Source organism: Limanda limanda, chromosome 10, assembly GCF_963576545.1.
Source record: "Limanda limanda chromosome 10, fLimLim1.1, whole genome shotgun sequence".
Classification (NCBI taxonomy): Eukaryota; Metazoa; Chordata; class Actinopteri; order Pleuronectiformes; family Pleuronectidae; genus Limanda; species Limanda limanda.
In genome coordinates this window covers 16,393,168-16,410,949 of record NC_083645.1, presented here as the reverse complement: position 1 = coordinate 16,410,949, position 17,782 = coordinate 16,393,168, and the positions used below count along the sequence as shown (strand labels likewise).

The window sequence follows — 17,782 nt, the reverse complement described above, 5'->3', positions numbered from 1 at the left end:
TCTGCATTAAGACGGAAGTGAATACGGACAACAATGCGACCCGATGTAACAATGGAGTCTTGCAGAAGGTACGTGCTGCTCGGGGTTCTTGTCCTTTTTTCCTTCGTTCGTAAAATATCGTCTTCAGTAACTCATTATTCAATACCAGAGGAAATGAAAGAAGGATCAGTTGTAGCAAATCTCGCTACTGATCTCGGCCTGGACGTGAAAACACTAAATCAGAGGAAGATCCGTCTGGACATCATCGAAAATAAGAAATATCTGGATGTGAACAAAGAGACTGGAGAACTGTACATTGTGGAGAAGATTGACAGAGAATATATTTGCAATTACAAATCATCAGCGTCATGTTATCTCAAACTGGAAGTTATTCTAGAAAGCCCATTACGAATATTGAATATAGAGGTTGAAATCTTGGATATAAACGACAACGCCCCGCAATTTAGAAGAGACGCGATACACTTAGACATTTCTGAGTCGACACCAAAAGGAGAGAGATTCTCTCTCAGTAATGCAGTTGATCCTGATGTCGGGAGCAACTCGGTGAAAACTTACCATCTCAGTGAAAGCGAACATTTTAATATTGAAGTTCAGACCGGAAGAGACGGGTCCAAATTTGCTGAATTAATCTTAAAAAAGACTTTAGACCGGGAGCAGCAGGCTCTTCATAATTTAATACTCACAGCTGTAGATGGAGGAACACCTGCTCGTTCTGGTACCGTTAATATTATTGTTCACGTGTTAGACACAAATGATAACGTACCTACGTTTGATAATGTTATTCATAATATAAAAATACTGGAGAATTCCCCCATAGGAAGTCTTGTTATTCATCTGAATGCAACGGATTTAGATGAAGGGTCAAACTCTGAGATAACTTACTCATATAGTTTGTATACGTCAGAGAAAACGCAGGAAACATTTAATCTGAATCCTTCCACTGGTGAAATTACTGTGAAGGGAATGTTAAACTACGAGGACTTCCGGATTTATGATATGGAAGTTATAGCAACCGACCACGGAGCCACTAGTTTATCAGGACAATGCACCATAAAGATTCTGGTCGAAGACATGAATGACAACCACCCAGAAATATCTATTAAATCATTTCAGAGTCCAGTCAATGAAAACATAGAATTAGACACAGTGATCGCTGTGGTTAGTGTCAGTGATAAAGACTCTGGTGACAATGGAGTGGTTGATCTTCGTATTCCAGATAATATGCCTTTCAAACTGAGGGAATCCTCTGATAACTATTATGAATTAGTGGTGTCAGAGCAGTTAGACCGTGAGAAGGTTCATGAATATGACGTCACTTTCACCGTCACAGACAGAGGTTCTCCTCCTTTATCTGACAACGAAACTATGACTTTAGAGCTGCTGGATATTAATGACAATGTTCCACAGTTCCCTCAGTCGTTTTACACGATACGTGTGATGGAGAATAACGCACCTGGGGCGTTGCTCAGTTCACTCACTGCCTTTGACCCTGATCTCCATGAAAACCAGTATCTGGTTTATTTCATCCTAGAGAGGGAGATAGCCAACACCTCCATGTCCATGCTGTTCTCCATCAACCCAGAGAACGGTAATCTTTACGCACTGAAAACTTTTGACTATGAGATCGAAAAGGAGTTTCTTTTCCACATCGAGGCGAGGGACTCTGGTTCTCCTCCACTCAGCAGTAACGTCACCGTCCATATTGTTATTATGGACCAGAACGACAACGCTCCGGTTATCGTGTCTCCGTGGCGCGCGCACGGCTCGGTGGTGGAGGAGAAGATCCCCAGATCCACAGATAAAGGATCTCTGGTTTCCAAGGTGATCGCTTTAGACACAGACTCGGTGCACAACTCTCGGATTACCTACCAGTTTCTACAGGTGACTGACGCCACCTTGTTCAGTCTGGACCAGTACAACGGAGAGATCCGGACCATGAGGATGTTCAGTTACAGAGATCCACGCCACCAGAGACTGGTTGTTGTTGCCAAGGACAACGGAGATCCCGCTCTCTCTGCAACAGTCACCATCAAGCTGTCCACGGTGGAGACTGTCGTTAAGGCCTACTCTGACATGACTGAGGTGCCTTTGGAGTACGACATCTTCTCAGACCTAAACCTGTATTTGGTGATCGGTCTGGGCTCCGTGTCGTTTCTCCTGCTCATCACCATATTGGTCACCATCGTGCTCAAGTGTCAGAAACCCAAGCCCAGCAACGCGACTCTTCCCTGCAGGAACAGTGTGATCAGTGAGAGGAACTCCACCATCGCAGATTCCACTCTGGTCTCCAACGATGCCTACTGGTATAGTCTGTTTCTGGCAGAGACCCGGAAAGGAAAGATGGTGGTCAGACAGCCTGTGCCAAAAGGCTCAAGATACATCGTGTCCAGTTTACCGAGAGGAACAGGACTCACAAACACGAGCGACTCAGCAGCTTCTACTCTGCAGGTAGGAAATCACATTACACTTACAAAATGCCCACATAATTTATCATTATTGAGCCATATGTTGCTATAAACTCTGAACATTTTGTAGTACGCTTCATTAGTTAGGATCAAAAAATGTGTCCTCAAATCTGAGTTTTTTAAAAATATTATCATCAATTAAAAATCACAATGATAGAAATGTATTGAAACAAACACGGTCATGATACTTAAACTAGCAAAAATATCATTTTAAAAGTAAAAGGGTGGCGCTGTTCTGTTAGTAAAACCCCGGACCTTGAACGTCATGACAGTGACTCGCTGCCATTACGGCAGATCGTGAAACCACAGGACAGCTTCGTGGTCCTGAAACGCCTGTCGGAAAACACTCTCCTTTTTTCTTTCAATAATGCTGGAATATCGTGTGGAATAAAACTATATTAATATGATATAGGCCGATGGTGATCACAACAAATTAACCCGGATATCTGCATAACGACTGATCTAAACACGGACAACAATGCGACCCGATGTAACAATGGAGTCTTGCAGAAGGTACGTGCTGCTCGTGGTTCTCGTTCTTTTTTCCTTCGTTCGTAACACATCGACTTCAGCGAGTCATTATTCAATACCCGAGGAAATTAAAGAAGGATCAGTTGTAGCAAACCTCGCTACTGATCTCGGCCTGGATGTGAAAACACTGAATCAGAGGAAGATGCGTCTGGATATCATCACAAACAAGAAATATCTGGATGTGAACAAAGAGACTGGGGAATTGTACATTGTGGAGAAGATTGACAGAGAATATATTTGCAATACCAAGTCGTCATCAACTTGTTATCTTAGACTGGAGGTAATATTAGACAACCCCGTGCGGATTTTTAATATAGAAGTAGAAATTCTCGATATGAATGACAACGCCCCGCAATTTCGAAGAGACGTCATACACTTGGATATTTCTGAGTCGACGCCAAAAGGAGAGAGATTCTCTCTCAGTAATGCAGTTGATCCTGATGTCGGGAGCAACTCGGTGAAAACTTACCATCTCAGTGAAAGCGAACATTTTAATATTGAAGTTCAGACCGGAAGAGAAGGGACGATGTTTGCCGAATTAATATTAAAAAAGACTTTAGACAGGGAGCAGCAGGCTGTTCATAATTTAATGCTCACAGCTGTAGATGGAGGAACACCTGCTCGATCTGGTACTGCCAGTGTTATTGTTCGTGTGTTAGACACAAATGACAACGCTCCTACGTTTGATAAAGCGATTCATAATATAAAAATACTGGAGAATTCCCCCCTAGGAAGTCTTGTTATTCATCTGAATGCAACGGATTTAGATGAGGGGTCAAACTCTGATATAATTTATTCATATAGTTTATATACGTCAGAGAAAACACAGGAAACATTTAATCTGAATCCTTCCACTGGTGAAATAACTGTGAAGGGAATGTTGAACTACGAGGACTTCAGGATTTATGACATGGAAGTTATAGCAACCGACCACGGAGCCACTAGTTTATCAGGACAATGTACCATAAAGATTCTGGTTGAAGACATGAATGACAACCACCCAGAAATATCTATTAAATCATTCCAGAGTCCAGTCAATGAAAACATAGAATTAGACACAGTGATCGCTGTGGTTAGTGTCAGTGATAAAGACTCTGGTGACAATGGAGTGGTTGATCTTCGTATTCCAGATAATATGCCTTTCAAACTGAGAGAATCCTCTGATAACTATTATGAATTAGTGGTGTCAGAGCCGTTAGACCGTGAGAAGGTCCTTGAATATGACGTCACGTTCACCGTCACAGACAGAGGTTCTCCTCCTTTATCTGACAACGAAACTATGACTTTAGAGCTGCTGGATATTAATGACAATGTTCCACAGTTCCCTCAGTCGTTTTACACGATCCGTGTGATGGAGAATAACGCACCTGGGGCCTTGCTCAGTTCACTCACTGCCTTTGACCCTGATCTTCATGAAAACCAGTATCTGGTTTATTTCATCCTAGAGAGGGAGATAGCCAACACCTCCATGTCCATGCTGTTCTCAATCAACCCAGAGAACGGTAACCTTTACGCACTGAAAACTTTTGACTATGAGATCGAGAAGGAGTTTCTTTTCCACATCGAGGCCAGAGACTCTGGCTCTCCTCCACTCAGCAGTAACGTCACCGTCCATATTGTTATTGTGGACCAGAACGACAACGCTCCGGTTATCGTGTCTCCGTGGCGCGCGCACGGCTCGGTGGTGGAGGAGAAGATCCCCAGATCCACAGATAAAGGATCTCTGGTTTCCAAGGTGATCGCTTTAGACACAGACTCGGTGCACAACTCTCGGATTACCTACCAGTTTCTACAGGTGACTGATGTCACCTTGTTCAGTCTGGACCAATACAACGGAGAGATCCGGACCATGAGGATGTTCAGTTACAGAGATCCACGCCACCAGAGACTGGTTGTTGTTGCCAAGGACAACGGGGATCCCGCTCTCTCTGCTACAGTCACCATCAAGCTGTCCACGGTGGAGACTGTCGTTAAGGCCTACTCTGACATGACTGAGGTGCCTCTAGAGTACGACATCTTCTCAGACCTAAACCTGTATCTGGTGATCGGTCTGGGCTCCGTGTCGTTTCTCCTGCTCATCACCATATTGGTCACCATCGTGCTCAAGTGTCAGAAACCCAAGCCCAGCAACGCGACTCTTCCCTGCAGGAACAGTCTGATCAGTGAGAGGAACTCCACCATCGCAGATTCCACTCTGGTCTCCAACGATGCCTACTGGTACAGTCTGTTTCTGGCAGAGACCAGGAAAGGAAAGATGGTGGTCAGACAGCCTGTGCCAAAGGGCTCCAGATACATCGTGTCCAGTTTACCGAGAGGAACAGGACTCACAAATACGAGCGACTCAGCAGCTTCTACTCTGCAGGTATGGTGAAACATGTTTCTGACGTGATTTACACTTAACTGTATTCGGTGAATCTCAGTCCACTTCTCTTTGAACACAACAGTCTTGTCCTGTGTTTGAAAAAATTTCTTCTTCTTTTCACTTCTTTTGATTCATTACGCACAATGACTTAAAGTAAAAATGCCATAACTTCCACCAACAGCATGTTACAAAAGTGCTATTACACTTATTACTGTTTTAGTAACAATCCATTACAATCACATGGAAACTTACAAATACGTTGACCCATTATCTTTAGTTTTCCATAAGTAGTGTTTTTGTTATCTAAGTATTAATATTTTGTTATGTATCATTGTTGGAAGGAGAAGTTAGGCAGACTGCAGGGCAAATATATCATATTGAAAACGAGGTCAAGATCAATAGAATTATTTATCATATAGGGACACTTTTGATTTTATCGTGTTGAACATTGTTTTTATGCACAGACTCCTGTGCTTAAAACTCAAACATAAAACGAACATGTCCGTCCAAGAGACCACATGTAGTGATGCATGCAAAGAGCAGTAGTTGTTTTGTGCTTTTAATGTTGAAGTTGCCGACTAATTTATATTTTCAGTCCCAACTAAATGTGTTCCCTAAGTTACAAACTGTTAAGTTATTATTTCATCCAAGGTTTGGTAATGGATAACGAAAAATATTTACCGTTTTTCCTAGTCATTTTAATGAAACAGTACGACAACATATCATATAAAGGTTATGATAAATGTTTAAGTTTTGTTTCACTTTACTAAACTTAAGACAAATCGCTGGATATTGGAATTATTTGTACATTTCTTAAATCCGTTCATCTAGCATTGACTACTTCAGGCCTAATATAAAGCTTAGTTTACTTTTGAGACTACCGGTAATAAGGCAAACAGAAAAAAGTTAAGAATACAAATGAGGATTCACTTCTGTGACTGTCATTATTTTTACACCCAGAAAACGGCACGTAAAGTCAAACACGAACGTGAGGTGTGTTATTCTGCATTCACAGGGTATTTAGTATAGTATATGTTCATTTCAGTGTAATAAATTGAAAGAGCATTTACAAAATTAAATAAACAACACAACGATGGAATAAGACAACTTTTAATTGTTCGCACAAAGACTATGACAAACTTTATCAATTTAATAACATAATTTCATCCAATTTTATAAAGTTCATACACAACTCATCTTTACCGATGCGCAGAGCCCCTGAAAGGACGGCTAATGTCGCTGCTCTCAACAAAGACACACTAAACGATGATGTCATCGTTCTCGGGATGGGTGATTGGAGAATACACAGGCAGACATATTTCACGTAAACCTCTGCAGATACCAGTATGAAGAAACGTGTCCGCTGAAGACACTCACTGCCTTTCACGACTGGAAAAAAGGAATAATTCTTCGCTCCTCAGCACATCAAATTTCCAGACTTTAAACACGGACCAATGGCTCATCTTATTCGTCTGTGTCCGTGGAGAGGGTACGTTTTTGTATTCATTTTTCTTTATGTCATCACGACCACAGTCTCCGCCGTCAACCACTATTCTGTTCCAGAGGAAATGGAGGAAGGATCTGTCGTCGCTAATTTAGCAACGGATTTGGGTCTGGACGTAAAAACTCTGAATACAAGGAAAATGCGCGTTGACGCTATAGGCAACAAAAAATATCTCGACATCAACAAAGAGACTGGAGAGCTGTTTATATTAGAAAGAATAGACAGAGAGTTTTTATGCGCACTGAAGACAGCCACGTCTTGCTTTCTTAAATTAGACGCTACAATTGAAAATCCAATACGAATGTTTAATATTGAGGTCGAAATCACGGACATTAATGATAACGCTCCTCATTTCCGACGAGGAACGATGCACTTGGACATCTCTGAATCCAGCCCCATCGGAGAGAGGTTCTCACTGAATAACGCAGCGGATCCAGATGTTGGAACGAATTCTGTGAAGGATTACCACCTGAGCTCAAGTGAACATTTTGCACTTGAAATTCAGACGGGGAGAGATGGATCAAAGTTCGCTGATTTGATACTTAAAAAAGCTTTAGACAGAGAGAAGCAGGCTGTTCATAATCTAATGCTGACTGCTGTGGACGGTGGAGTTCCCACGCGTACAGGTACAGCCAGCGTCATTGTTCGTGTGCTCGATGTGAATGACAACGCCCCTTCGTTTGACAAAGACAGATACGCTGTGCACGTGATGGAGAACTCACCGATTGGAAGTCTAGTGATCAAACTAAACGCCACTGATTTAGATGAAGGCTCCAACTCTGATATTGTTTATTCATATAGTTTGTATACATCAGAGAGAACACAGAATGTGTTCAAACTGAATTCAGAAAACGGTGAAATCAGAGTGAAAGAGATGATTAATTATGAAGATATTAAACTTTATGAAATGGAAGTTATTGCCAGTGATAAAGGACAAAACTCCTTATCTGGACAGTGTAAGCTGACGATACAGGTGACAGATATGAATGATAATCATCCAGAAATTTCTATTAAATCCTTTCAGAGTCCGATAAAAGAAAATGAACCAATAGACACAGTGATCGCTGTGGTTAGTGTCAGTGATAAAGACTCTGGTGACAATGGAGTGGTTGATCTTCGTATTCCAGATAATATGCCTTTCAAACTGAGAGAATCCTCTGATAACTATTATGAATTAGTGGTGTCAGAGCCGTTAGACCGTGAGAAGGTTCATGAATATGACGTCACTTTCACCGTCACAGACAGAGGTACTCCTCCTTTATCTGATAATGAAACTATGACTTTAGAGCTGCTGGATATTAATGACAATGTTCCACAGTTCCCTCAGTCGTTTTACACGATACGTGTGATGGAGAATAATGCACCTGGGGCCTTGCTCAGTTCACTCACTGCCTTTGACCCTGACCTCCATGAAAACCAGTATCTGGTTTATTTCATTCTAGAGAGGGAGATAGCCAACACCTCCATGTCCATGCTGTTCTCCATCAACCCAGAGAACGGTAATCTTTACGCACTGAAAACTTTTGACTATGAGATCGAGAAGGAGTTTCTTTTCCACATCGAGGCCAGAGACTCTGGTTCTCCTCCACTCAGCAGTAACGTCAGCGTCCATATTGTTATTGTGGACCAGAACGACAACGCTCCGGTTATCGTGTCTCCGTGGCGCGCGCACGGCTCGGTGGTGGAGGAGAAGATCCCCAGATCCACAGATAAAGGATCCCTGGTTTCCAAGGTGATCGCTTTAGACACAGACTCGGTGCACAACTCTCGGATTACCTACCAGTTTCTACAGGTGACTGACGTCACCTTGTTCAGTCTGGACCAATACAACGGAGAGATCCGGACCATGAGGATGTTCAGTTACAGAGATCCACGCCACCAGAGACTGGTTGTTGTTGCCAAGGACAACGGGGATCCTGCTCTCTCTGCCACAGTCACCATCAAGCTGTCCACGGTGGAAACTGTTGTTAAGGCCTACTCTGACATGACTGAGGTGCCTCTAGAGTACGACATCTTCTCAGACCTAAACCTGTATTTGGTGATCGGTCTGGGCTCCGTGTCGTTTCTCCTGCTCATCACCATATTGGTCACCATCGTGCTCAAGTGTCAGAAACCGAAGCCCAGCAACGCGACTCTTCCCTGTAGGAACAGTCTGATCAGTGAGAGGAACTCCACCATCGCAGATTCCACTCTGGTCTCCAACGATGCCTACTGGTACAGTCTGTTTCTGGCAGAGACCAGGAAAGGAAAGATGGTGGTCAGACAGCCTGTGCCAAAGGGCTCTAGATACATCGTGTCCAGTTTACCGAGAGGAACAGGACTCACAAACACGAGCGACTCAGCAGCTTCTACTCTGCAGGTATGGAGAAACATGCACTTAAAATGTGTTTAACTTAACTTTGTTCATGGACTATTATCAAGTCCTCTCAAAAGTTTCCACAACTGTTGTGGCGTTGTTGGGCTTGAGAATATTTGCTCTCTTCTTTCTTTTTTTTGGTTAATATCTATAAATAGTTAAAAATAGCTATGATGATCTTTCCAACAGACCATCTCACGTAAACTCATGAAAGTTTACAAATATGTTCATAAATAATATACAGTTTCCCTTTCATAAATACATGTTCTATATTATTTCATCATTAATTAATATTAAGTATCCAAATGAGTAACGTGGTACATTCAGCCTCCATTGCTTTAAAAAGTAACAATTTCGAAATTTTACTCAATAAACAGGTGGATGATTGATTTCCTCATGTTTGGAAATCTTTTACAAACAGACACTCGTGCGTAAAACTCAAGGAGCACAAAGGAAATAGGATGCAGTTGTTTACTTTACAATTACTCTATAGAAACTTGAGAAAAACTTCACATTCACTAAACTATTATATACAAAATACAAAATTAAATTAAATTAACAGAAATCTATACTTTCTTTTTCTGATATATTTACTTCAACATTTCGGGGGTTAAAAGTTCGAAAATCAGAAGAACACGTCTCCAAATAACTTACTTTCAGGTTCTTAAAATGTGATCAAAACTGACACATACGCAGACTTTTTTTATTGATAAATGTTTTGTTGAAAAAGTTGAAAATGCTCATACAAAACTATTTTCGTCGCTGCTCTCCACAAAAATACACTTCCTGGTGAGGTCATTGATCATTAAACTATTAGATACAAAATACAAACCTTAAATTAACAGAAATCTATACTTTCTTTTTCTGGTATATTCACTTCAACATTTCGGGGGTTCAAAGTTCAAAAATCAGAAGAACACGTCACCAAATAACTTACTTTCAGTTTCCTAAAATGTAATAGAAACTGACACAAACAGACTTTTTGTAATTATGAATTTATTGTTGAAAAAGTTGAAAATACTCATACAAAACTATTTTCGTCGCTGCTCTCCACAAAAATACACTTCCTGGTTTGGTCATCGATCACATGATAGTTCATTGGTGGAACGGAAGTCAGTGGTTGCATCAACAGCGCGTCACTCCTCATCTCAGCAGCACAGAGACATCATTTCCCTCCAGAGCCTTGGTTCGTTTCTGCATTCAGCAGGAGGAGGACGCGTCCACGTTCCAGCACATTTCACCAGCTGCAAACACGGAATCTGCACGATGGCGCACGATATACAGAGCGTGTTCTGGAGACGGTACGTTTACGCATTTCTTTTTCTCGCTGTCATCACGACCACAGTCTCCGCCGTCAGCCACTATTCTGTTCCCGAAGAAATGGAGGAAGGATCTGTCGTCGCCAATTTAGCAACGGATTTGGGTCTGGACGTGAAGACTCTGAATAGAAGGAAAATGCGCGTTGACGCTGGTGGAAACAAAAAATATCTCGACATCAACAAAGAGACTGGAGAGCTGGTTATATTGGAAAGAATAGACAGAGAGTCGTTATGCACATCGAAAACCACGTCTTGCTTTCTTAAATTAGACGCTACGATTGAAAATCCAATACGAATGTTTAATATTGAGGTCGAAATCACGGACATTAATGATAACGCTCCTCATTTCCGACGAGGAACGATGCACTTGGACATCTCTGAATCCAGCCCCGTCGGAGAGAGGTTCTCGCTGAATAACGCAGCGGATCCAGATGTTGGAGCGAATTCTGTGAAGGATTACCACCTGAGCTCAAGTGAACACTTCTCTATTGAAATTCAGACGGGGAGAGATGGGACGAAATTTGCTGATTTGATACTTAAAAAAGCTTTAGACAGAGAGAAGCAGGCTGTTCATAATCTAATGCTGACTGCTGTGGACGGTGGAGTTCCCACGCGTACAGGTACAGCCAGCGTCATTGTTCGTGTGCTCGATGTGAACGACAACGCCCCTTCGTTTGACAAAGACAGATACGTTGTGCAAGTGATGGAGAACTCACCAATTGGAAGTCTAGTAATCAAACTAAACGCCACTGATTTAGATGAAGGCTCCAACTCTGATATTGTTTATTCATTTAGTTTGTATACATCAGAGAGAACACAGAATGTGTTCAAACTGAATTCAGAAAACGGTGAAATCAGAGTGAAAGAGATGATTAATTATGAAGATATTAAACTTTATGAAATGGAAGTTATTGCCAGTGATAAAGGACAAAACTCCTTATCTGGACAGTGTAAGCTGACGATACAGGTGACAGATATGAATGATAACCATCCAGAAATTTCTATTAAATCCTTTCAGAGTCCGATAAAAGAAAATGAACCAATAGACACAGTGATCGCTGTGGTTAGTGTCAGTGATAAAGACTCTGGTGACAATGGAGTGGTTGATCTTCGTATTCCAGATAATATGCCTTTCAAACTGAGAGAATCCTCTGATAACTATTATGAATTAGTGGTGTCAGAGCCGTTAGACCGTGAGAAGGTTCATGAATATGACATCACTTTCACTGTCACAGACAGAGGTTCTCCTCTTTTATCTGATAATGAAACTATGACTTTAGAGCTGCTGGATATTAATGACAATGTTCCAGAGTTCCCTCAGTCGTTTTACACGATACGTGTGATGGAGAATAATGCACCTGGGGCCTTGCTCAGTTCACTCACTGCCTTTGATCCTGACCTCCATGAAAACCAGTATCTGGTTTATTTCATTCTAGAGAGGGAGATAGCCAACACCTCCATGTCCATGCTGTTCTCCATCAACCCAGAGAACGGTAATCTTTACGCACTGAAAACTTTTGACTATGAGATCGAGAAGGAGTTTCTTTTCCACATCGAGGCCAGAGACTCTGGTTCTCCTCCACTCAGCAGTAATGTCACCGTGCATATTGTTATTGTGGACCAGAACGACAACGCTCCGGTTATCGTGTCTCCGTGGCGCGCACATGGCTCGGTGGTGGAGGAGAAGATCCCCAGATCCACAGATAAAGGATCCCTGGTTTCCAAGGTGATCGCTTTAGACACAGACTCGGTGCACAACTCTCGGATTACCTACCAGTTTCTACAGGTGACTGACGCCACCTTGTTCAGTCTGGACCAGTACAACGGAGAGATCCGGACTATGAGGATGTTCAGTTACAGAGATCCACGCCACCAGAGACTGGTTGTTGTTGCCAAGGACAACGGGGAGCCCGCTCTCTCTGCTAGAGTCACCATCAAGCTGTCCACGGTGGAGACTGTCGTTAAGGCCTACTCTGACATGACTGAGGTGCCTCTAGAGTACGACATCTTCTCAGACCTAAACCTGTATTTGGTGATCGGTCTGGGCTCCGTGTCGTTTCTCCTGCTCATCACCATATTGGTCACCATCGTGCTCAAGTGTCAGAAACCCAAGCCCAGCAACGCGGCTCTTCCCTGCAGGAACAGTGTGATCAGTGAGAGGAACTCCACCATTGCAGATTCCACTCTGGTCTCCAACGATGCCTACTGGTACAGTCTGTTCCTGGCAGAGACCAGGAAAGGAAAGATGGTGGTCAGACAGCCTGTGCCAAAGGGCTCCAGATACATCGTGTCCAGTTTACCGAGAGGAACAGGACTCACAAACACAAGCGACTCAGCAGCTTCTACTCTGCAGGTACAAATGACCACTCACTGCAACTTTAATAAATACTTATTCTTAACTTAAATTTTATCATTAAAGTTCACTCTTAAACTTTTCAATAATGGTCCCTGGCATAATTTTCGTATCTTTCAGGAAATCTCCTCTAAAGCTAAAAATAATGATTAAAAAGTGAATAATAATAACAGGAAACTTACTTCCACATAAAAACAGCAGTTAAATTTGCATCAGAAAAAAAACAGAAATATGTAAAACAAACAAAAAAAACATGACTTTTATTGATAAACATTTTAAATAGAAAGTAAATGATCACAACCAAAATAACATGCATATCATTAAATATCAAGTAATAAGAAAACAATATTGGATGTCCAAAGTTTCCCTTTGCTTTAATAAAATATTGTAAAACTGTATTTGCAGTTTTGCTGTTGTTTTATCGAGCAAAGCTGAAACTGCTTTTTCATTGAAAATAGTTAAGAGACATTTTCATATGACTTTTGTTTGTGGCCTCGTGTCGGTGGAAACATTGGATTATATTCACAGTCTAACACGGAACAAATATTTGATACACAGAGACCCTGATTTATTTTGGTCTGTTTGTGTAGACTCTTGTGTTATTCTTAATAATCTGTCCAATTATTTTACGCATGAGTGGTTTTCAAGTACTTTGCATAAATAACCCTAATGGACTAATCACTTTTTCCCTCTGTACTAAGCAAGGAAACAACTTCTTTGGTGCATTCCTGCAGACATGTGCTCTGCTTCTTCTGTGGCGCTTGTCTCCTCTCAGTTTCACAGGATTGGAGAGTCATCTATTCATATATCGACCTATCTATCATATATATATCCATCTATCTTATAGCTTTTCCTATCTATCTATCTATCTATCTATCTATCTATCTATCTATCTATCTATCTATCTATCTATCTATCTATCTATCTATCTATCTATCTATCTATCTATCTATCTATCTATCGTTCTATCGTTCTATCGTTCTATCTATCTATCTCTCCATAACTCTATCTATCTATGATGGTAAGTATGCTACAGGAACATGTACATAACTAAATGTAAATCTGTTTAACTCAGTTATATGAGTAACTGTCACGAGATGCATTATCATTTGCTGATAATGTTAAATCTGTGATCTACATGTATGTCAAACATTTAACTCTTGTGCCAGGACACCGACTCTGTGATCATACAAACACACGTAATCTTTGTCTGTGATTGCATTGATCTGACAATTTTGTTTTTTTCTTCCCACTCTAAAGTACCCTAAATGAGGGAAGTCCATTCTGCAGTTGGAGGTATGCCGGAGTCTCACTCCCCCGCCCCGGGTGCCCTTTAATGAATGATGTTTTGAGTGGATGTTTGTTTATCCTTTTGTCTTGTCTAACTTGTTGTGGAGAGGGAGGTTTTATTTGCAAGGCTCACATGCAGTTTGCTGAATCCCCACATTTCAGTCCCTGTTACTCATATTTCATTTTCATCCTTAAACCCCACTAAAATGTCTCTGTGTAAGCTGAAAAACAATTATGATTATTACCTCAGAATCACATCACTTCCCTAATTTTCTGCTATTTGACAAATTATTAAAATACAGCCTCAATGACCTTCATGGATCTCAGGGGACAGAGACGTTACACCATGACAGTCACATAGTTAAAGACATAACAATAATCCGGGGGAGATTTGATGGCTAAATGCTTAGGGCACATACAACACATTTACACATTCTCTGAGCAGCAGATTCCTACTTTGACGCCTGGGCAGCTGGAAGATTTCTTGCATGTCTTCCCCTCCTCTCTCCCCTACATTCCCTCTATCTCTCCACTTTCAATGGCAAAGAGAAAAGGCTAAAAGCATATACGTACACAAAGAGAGACAAATCACCACACAGCTTTCTTTTAGGCTCATCCAGTACTAATAATTCAAACATTAGCATGCAGCTCTGTAATATAACATAATCAATGATCACAGTTATAAAATAACCCATCCCTACAATTAACATTTTCTGCCTTTGCTGTTTTAACATTCAGGCTTCTGTTATTACCAAAGAAAATATTGATTTGTCCTTAACTGAACTGCTATGTTGTCAAAAGAATGTTCTGCATACAAAGATGAATCCGTAATCATCCCCTAATCACTCATCACCCTCTCGTCAATGTTGGAATGTGACTGTGCTGTTTTTGAATGATTGGGTTCGTCAAACAAGTAAATTGTCTGTGTGTTACTGACTTCACAGATCGGCACTTTTGAATTTCTATCTGCTGTGTAGTGTGAGTCATGACCCAATTCTTTGTGCAGGAGTGGCGCAAAGTGAAACCAGTCACCCAGTTACCTAGCAACCACTCTCCTCCACCTAATACTGGAGCATGGTTTTCATTGATAGACCCACTGCCTCACCACTACATGTTCGAGGATCGTCCCGACCCTGTCCCCCACTTTGTCCTCTGCCTGAAGCCCCTGTCTTGAGTGGCGGACGTCGGCTGCATGAAGCGTATCAGTTTGGCTGGTCGCAGGGTTGTTTCCGCCGGGTGTCTCCTTCAGATTTATCTAATTCTCTTGTCTTGTCGGCAGGGCTCCACCGCCAGCAGCAGCAGCGGCAGCGGCAGCTCCACTTAAGGACACACACCTCCGACTGCATCCCGCATCTTTGCTGACATGACGACATCACACGAGGAAAAGAGGAAACCCCCGACTCTCGCACAGCCATCTCCATCCTGCTCGGTCCAGTCCCTGCTACTGTTCCTCGCACTGTGCAGGTGTCATGCTTCAAAACCGAACAGCCTGCTGTGGATAATCAACGACACGACCCTCCCCCTCTCTTTCTTTAAGCACATAGAAAGCCAATCAATAACGTCTCCCTGTCCATTCAATATGCATGAGAGCGCAGACTGCACGGCTTCAATCACACTTCACAAACATTTTCAAGAGGAGAAATTTGCAAAGGAGACTGTACATTCAAATGGCACCAGTGGATATTCAAAGAAGCCACAACAAGGACTATTCGAGTGGACACGGGAATGTTGACATGCCTTTAAGAGACTGTTTTCCCTCTCTAAAAAAGAAACACATGTTAATATTACATTTCTTACCTTTGTGCTTTGTCTTGCTCCATAACAGCATTGATGTATTGTATATGTATGTGTAAGTTAACAAAGAAGTGAAACAGCACAATTAACTAAGCGTGAGAAGAGCACCAACCTAATATTTTAAAGTGTGAAACTAAAGGGATTCAGTATTTTATAAATGTGGTAGCATTTAGAAGTTTGTTTTGTTTTGTACTTGACTTTGGGCTTTGTATGTGAGCTATAGGCCTACATATGTGTATGAGTGCTAACAGATTTATAAACTAAGTTTACCAGTACATCTAATAGACAAGAGTGAGGCTTTTAGCCATTATGTATTATATCCGCCTGTCACTTGTTTTTGCATGGAATGATCAAAGTTACTTTATAGTTTTACGTATTTTATGATATTGAGCAATCCATTGTCTAGAGTTAGACATCATCTGTTTAGTCTTTTTCTAAACAAGATAGAGGACCACAGTTTATGGGACCATGATATGAAGTACAAGAGTGTTAAACCGTCTTTTTACAAAGTGCTAGGTTTTCAGATGTTTTGTCCACTCAGACATTACCTGGAAAATATGACTGTAGGTGATTTAAAATGAAGACAGTGAGTCTTTGAACATGGATTTATTAATGTCTCAGTGTTAGTACTGTGTACAGATAACAAACATTTTAATTTGTTAAAGCCAAAGTCTGGATGTTCCTTGATTTTTTCATCTTCTGAGTTTGTGTATTAAGTGGAAAACTCAGAACTTAACATGACGATTTAATACTTAAACAACTTAGTCATTATTGATGCCACTCAATGAAAGCTGTGCTCATGTGTATGACTAACTTCCTTATGTATCTGCATATGCAAAACATGTATAGGGATATATCATAAATCATATATCTGTATCTATACATCTGCCTTTTCACATTAATAACAACGCAGGACTCAAACAAAATCAGTGCAACATGTGCCATCCGATTTATGGACCAACTTGTGTGTGAAAGCAAAACAACAGTAGTCAAACTCTTTAGCACAGCTCACATTGCATTTCTTGTATAAAGTTGTATAGTGTTACAGGAAACATACAGCGTCTGCATTTGTATAGTGGTGCGTTCATGGTGCAATATGTAGTGACTTGTAAAATGTGAGCTTATTGTATGCTATGGTCTGGTCTGTACAATCTAATAAATACAGAAACCTACATAGAAAATGCTAAGTTAACGATGGACTTCTGAATCTCTCCATGTTTTACATCAAATGGTGTAATATAAAATATATGACAGCTGAATTAATATGAGGGCAGTTTTAATCCTGAAACTACATTCATGTTGAAACGGTTAAAAGGTTAAATGGTGAGTTTATTTTATCACATTTTCTGCCACATCCTTGCTACCCAGTCAACAAACTTAAGTTTAACTTCATTATATATCATAATGTCTGTAACTTCTTAAACAAACAAGAGGCACTTTTGCTTTGGAACAGTTTGATGTTGCTGTCTGCGTGTATTTAATGTATTTGAAGTGCTGTATGCCTGTTGATTCAGGGACTAAATTATCATTCATTTAATAGAGTGATTGACTAAGGAACATCATTTCTACAAGCTTGTATTTTCAATTTATAAAAAAGACGTTATGGTGGCACATTAAGGTTCACATAGCATAGTTTTCCCAGATATTTACTGAATCCAATTTATACTTTTTTGTGGACCATAAATCTAAACAGAGTTAGAAAAATAAAATTGAATGAACATCAAATTATCCCTCATACAACACCTGGTTTATGACACTAAAGGATAAGTTGTTGAGTGTACGTGTTGAGGTTTATTTGCTGGACAATG

At 40.9% G+C, this 17,782-nt stretch overlaps 4 protein-coding genes across 5 annotated transcripts; all 4 read left to right on the top strand.

The window, feature by feature from the left end:
* The first annotated feature begins 51 nt into the window (after window positions 1–51).
* On the top strand, window positions 52–2,517 carry LOC133011436 (protocadherin alpha-C2-like). Its single transcript, XM_061079168.1, has one exon. The coding sequence runs from the start codon at window positions 52–54 to the stop codon at window positions 2,515–2,517; it is 2,466 nt and encodes an 821-aa protein (XP_060935151.1).
* A 444-nt stretch (window positions 2,518–2,961) lies between these two features.
* LOC133011435 (protocadherin alpha-C2-like) lies at window positions 2,962–5,367 on the top strand. Its single transcript, XM_061079167.1, has one exon. It carries the CDS (start codon window positions 2,962–2,964, stop codon window positions 5,365–5,367), a length of 2,406 nt encoding a protein of 801 aa, XP_060935150.1.
* A 1,445-nt stretch (window positions 5,368–6,812) lies between these two features.
* Window positions 6,813–9,254, top strand: LOC133011434 (protocadherin gamma-B6-like). Its single transcript, XM_061079166.1, has 2 exons — window positions 6,813–7,488; window positions 8,305–9,254. The coding sequence occupies exons 1-2, from the start codon at window positions 6,813–6,815 to the stop codon at window positions 9,252–9,254; spliced, it is 1,626 nt and encodes a 541-aa protein (XP_060935149.1).
* A 1,122-nt stretch (window positions 9,255–10,376) lies between these two features.
* LOC133011823 (protocadherin alpha-C2-like) lies at window positions 10,377–17,166 on the top strand. Of its 2 annotated transcripts, XM_061079734.1 has the most exons (3): window positions 10,377–12,890; window positions 14,151–14,186; window positions 15,460–15,520. In XM_061079734.1, the coding sequence occupies exons 1-2, from the start codon at window positions 10,485–10,487 to the stop codon at window positions 14,160–14,162; spliced, it is 2,418 nt and encodes an 805-aa protein (XP_060935717.1). In that variant the 5' UTR covers window positions 10,377–10,484; the 3' UTR covers window positions 14,163–14,186; window positions 15,460–15,520. The 2 variants fall into 2 exon arrangements, with proteins under 2 accessions (XP_060935717.1, XP_060935716.1); XM_061079733.1 differs by lacking the exon at window positions 14,151–14,186 and having other exon boundaries at window positions 15,460–17,166.
* Window positions 17,167–17,782: the final 616 nt, after the last annotated feature.

Bases quoted from the DNA above. Each gene is read 5' to 3' on its own strand.
- LOC133011436 (XM_061079168.1), top strand. From the start codon at position 52: ATGGAGTCTTGCAGAAGGTACGTGCTGCTCGGGGTTCTTGTCCTTTTT.
- LOC133011435 (XM_061079167.1), top strand. From the start codon at position 2,962: ATGGAGTCTTGCAGAAGGTACGTGCTGCTCGTGGTTCTCGTTCTTTTT.
- LOC133011434 (XM_061079166.1), top strand. From the start codon at position 6,813: ATGGCTCATCTTATTCGTCTGTGTCCGTGGAGAGGGTACGTTTTTGTA. The intron at 7,489-8,304 runs GTACAGCCAGCG...ATTTCATTCTAG, and splicing joins TGGAGTTCCCACGCGTACAG to AGAGGGAGATAGCCAACACC.
- LOC133011823 (XM_061079733.1), top strand. From the start codon at position 10,485: ATGGCGCACGATATACAGAGCGTGTTCTGGAGACGGTACGTTTACGCA. The intron at 12,891-15,459 runs GTACAAATGACC...TCTTGTCGGCAG, and splicing joins CAGCAGCTTCTACTCTGCAG to GGCTCCACCGCCAGCAGCAG.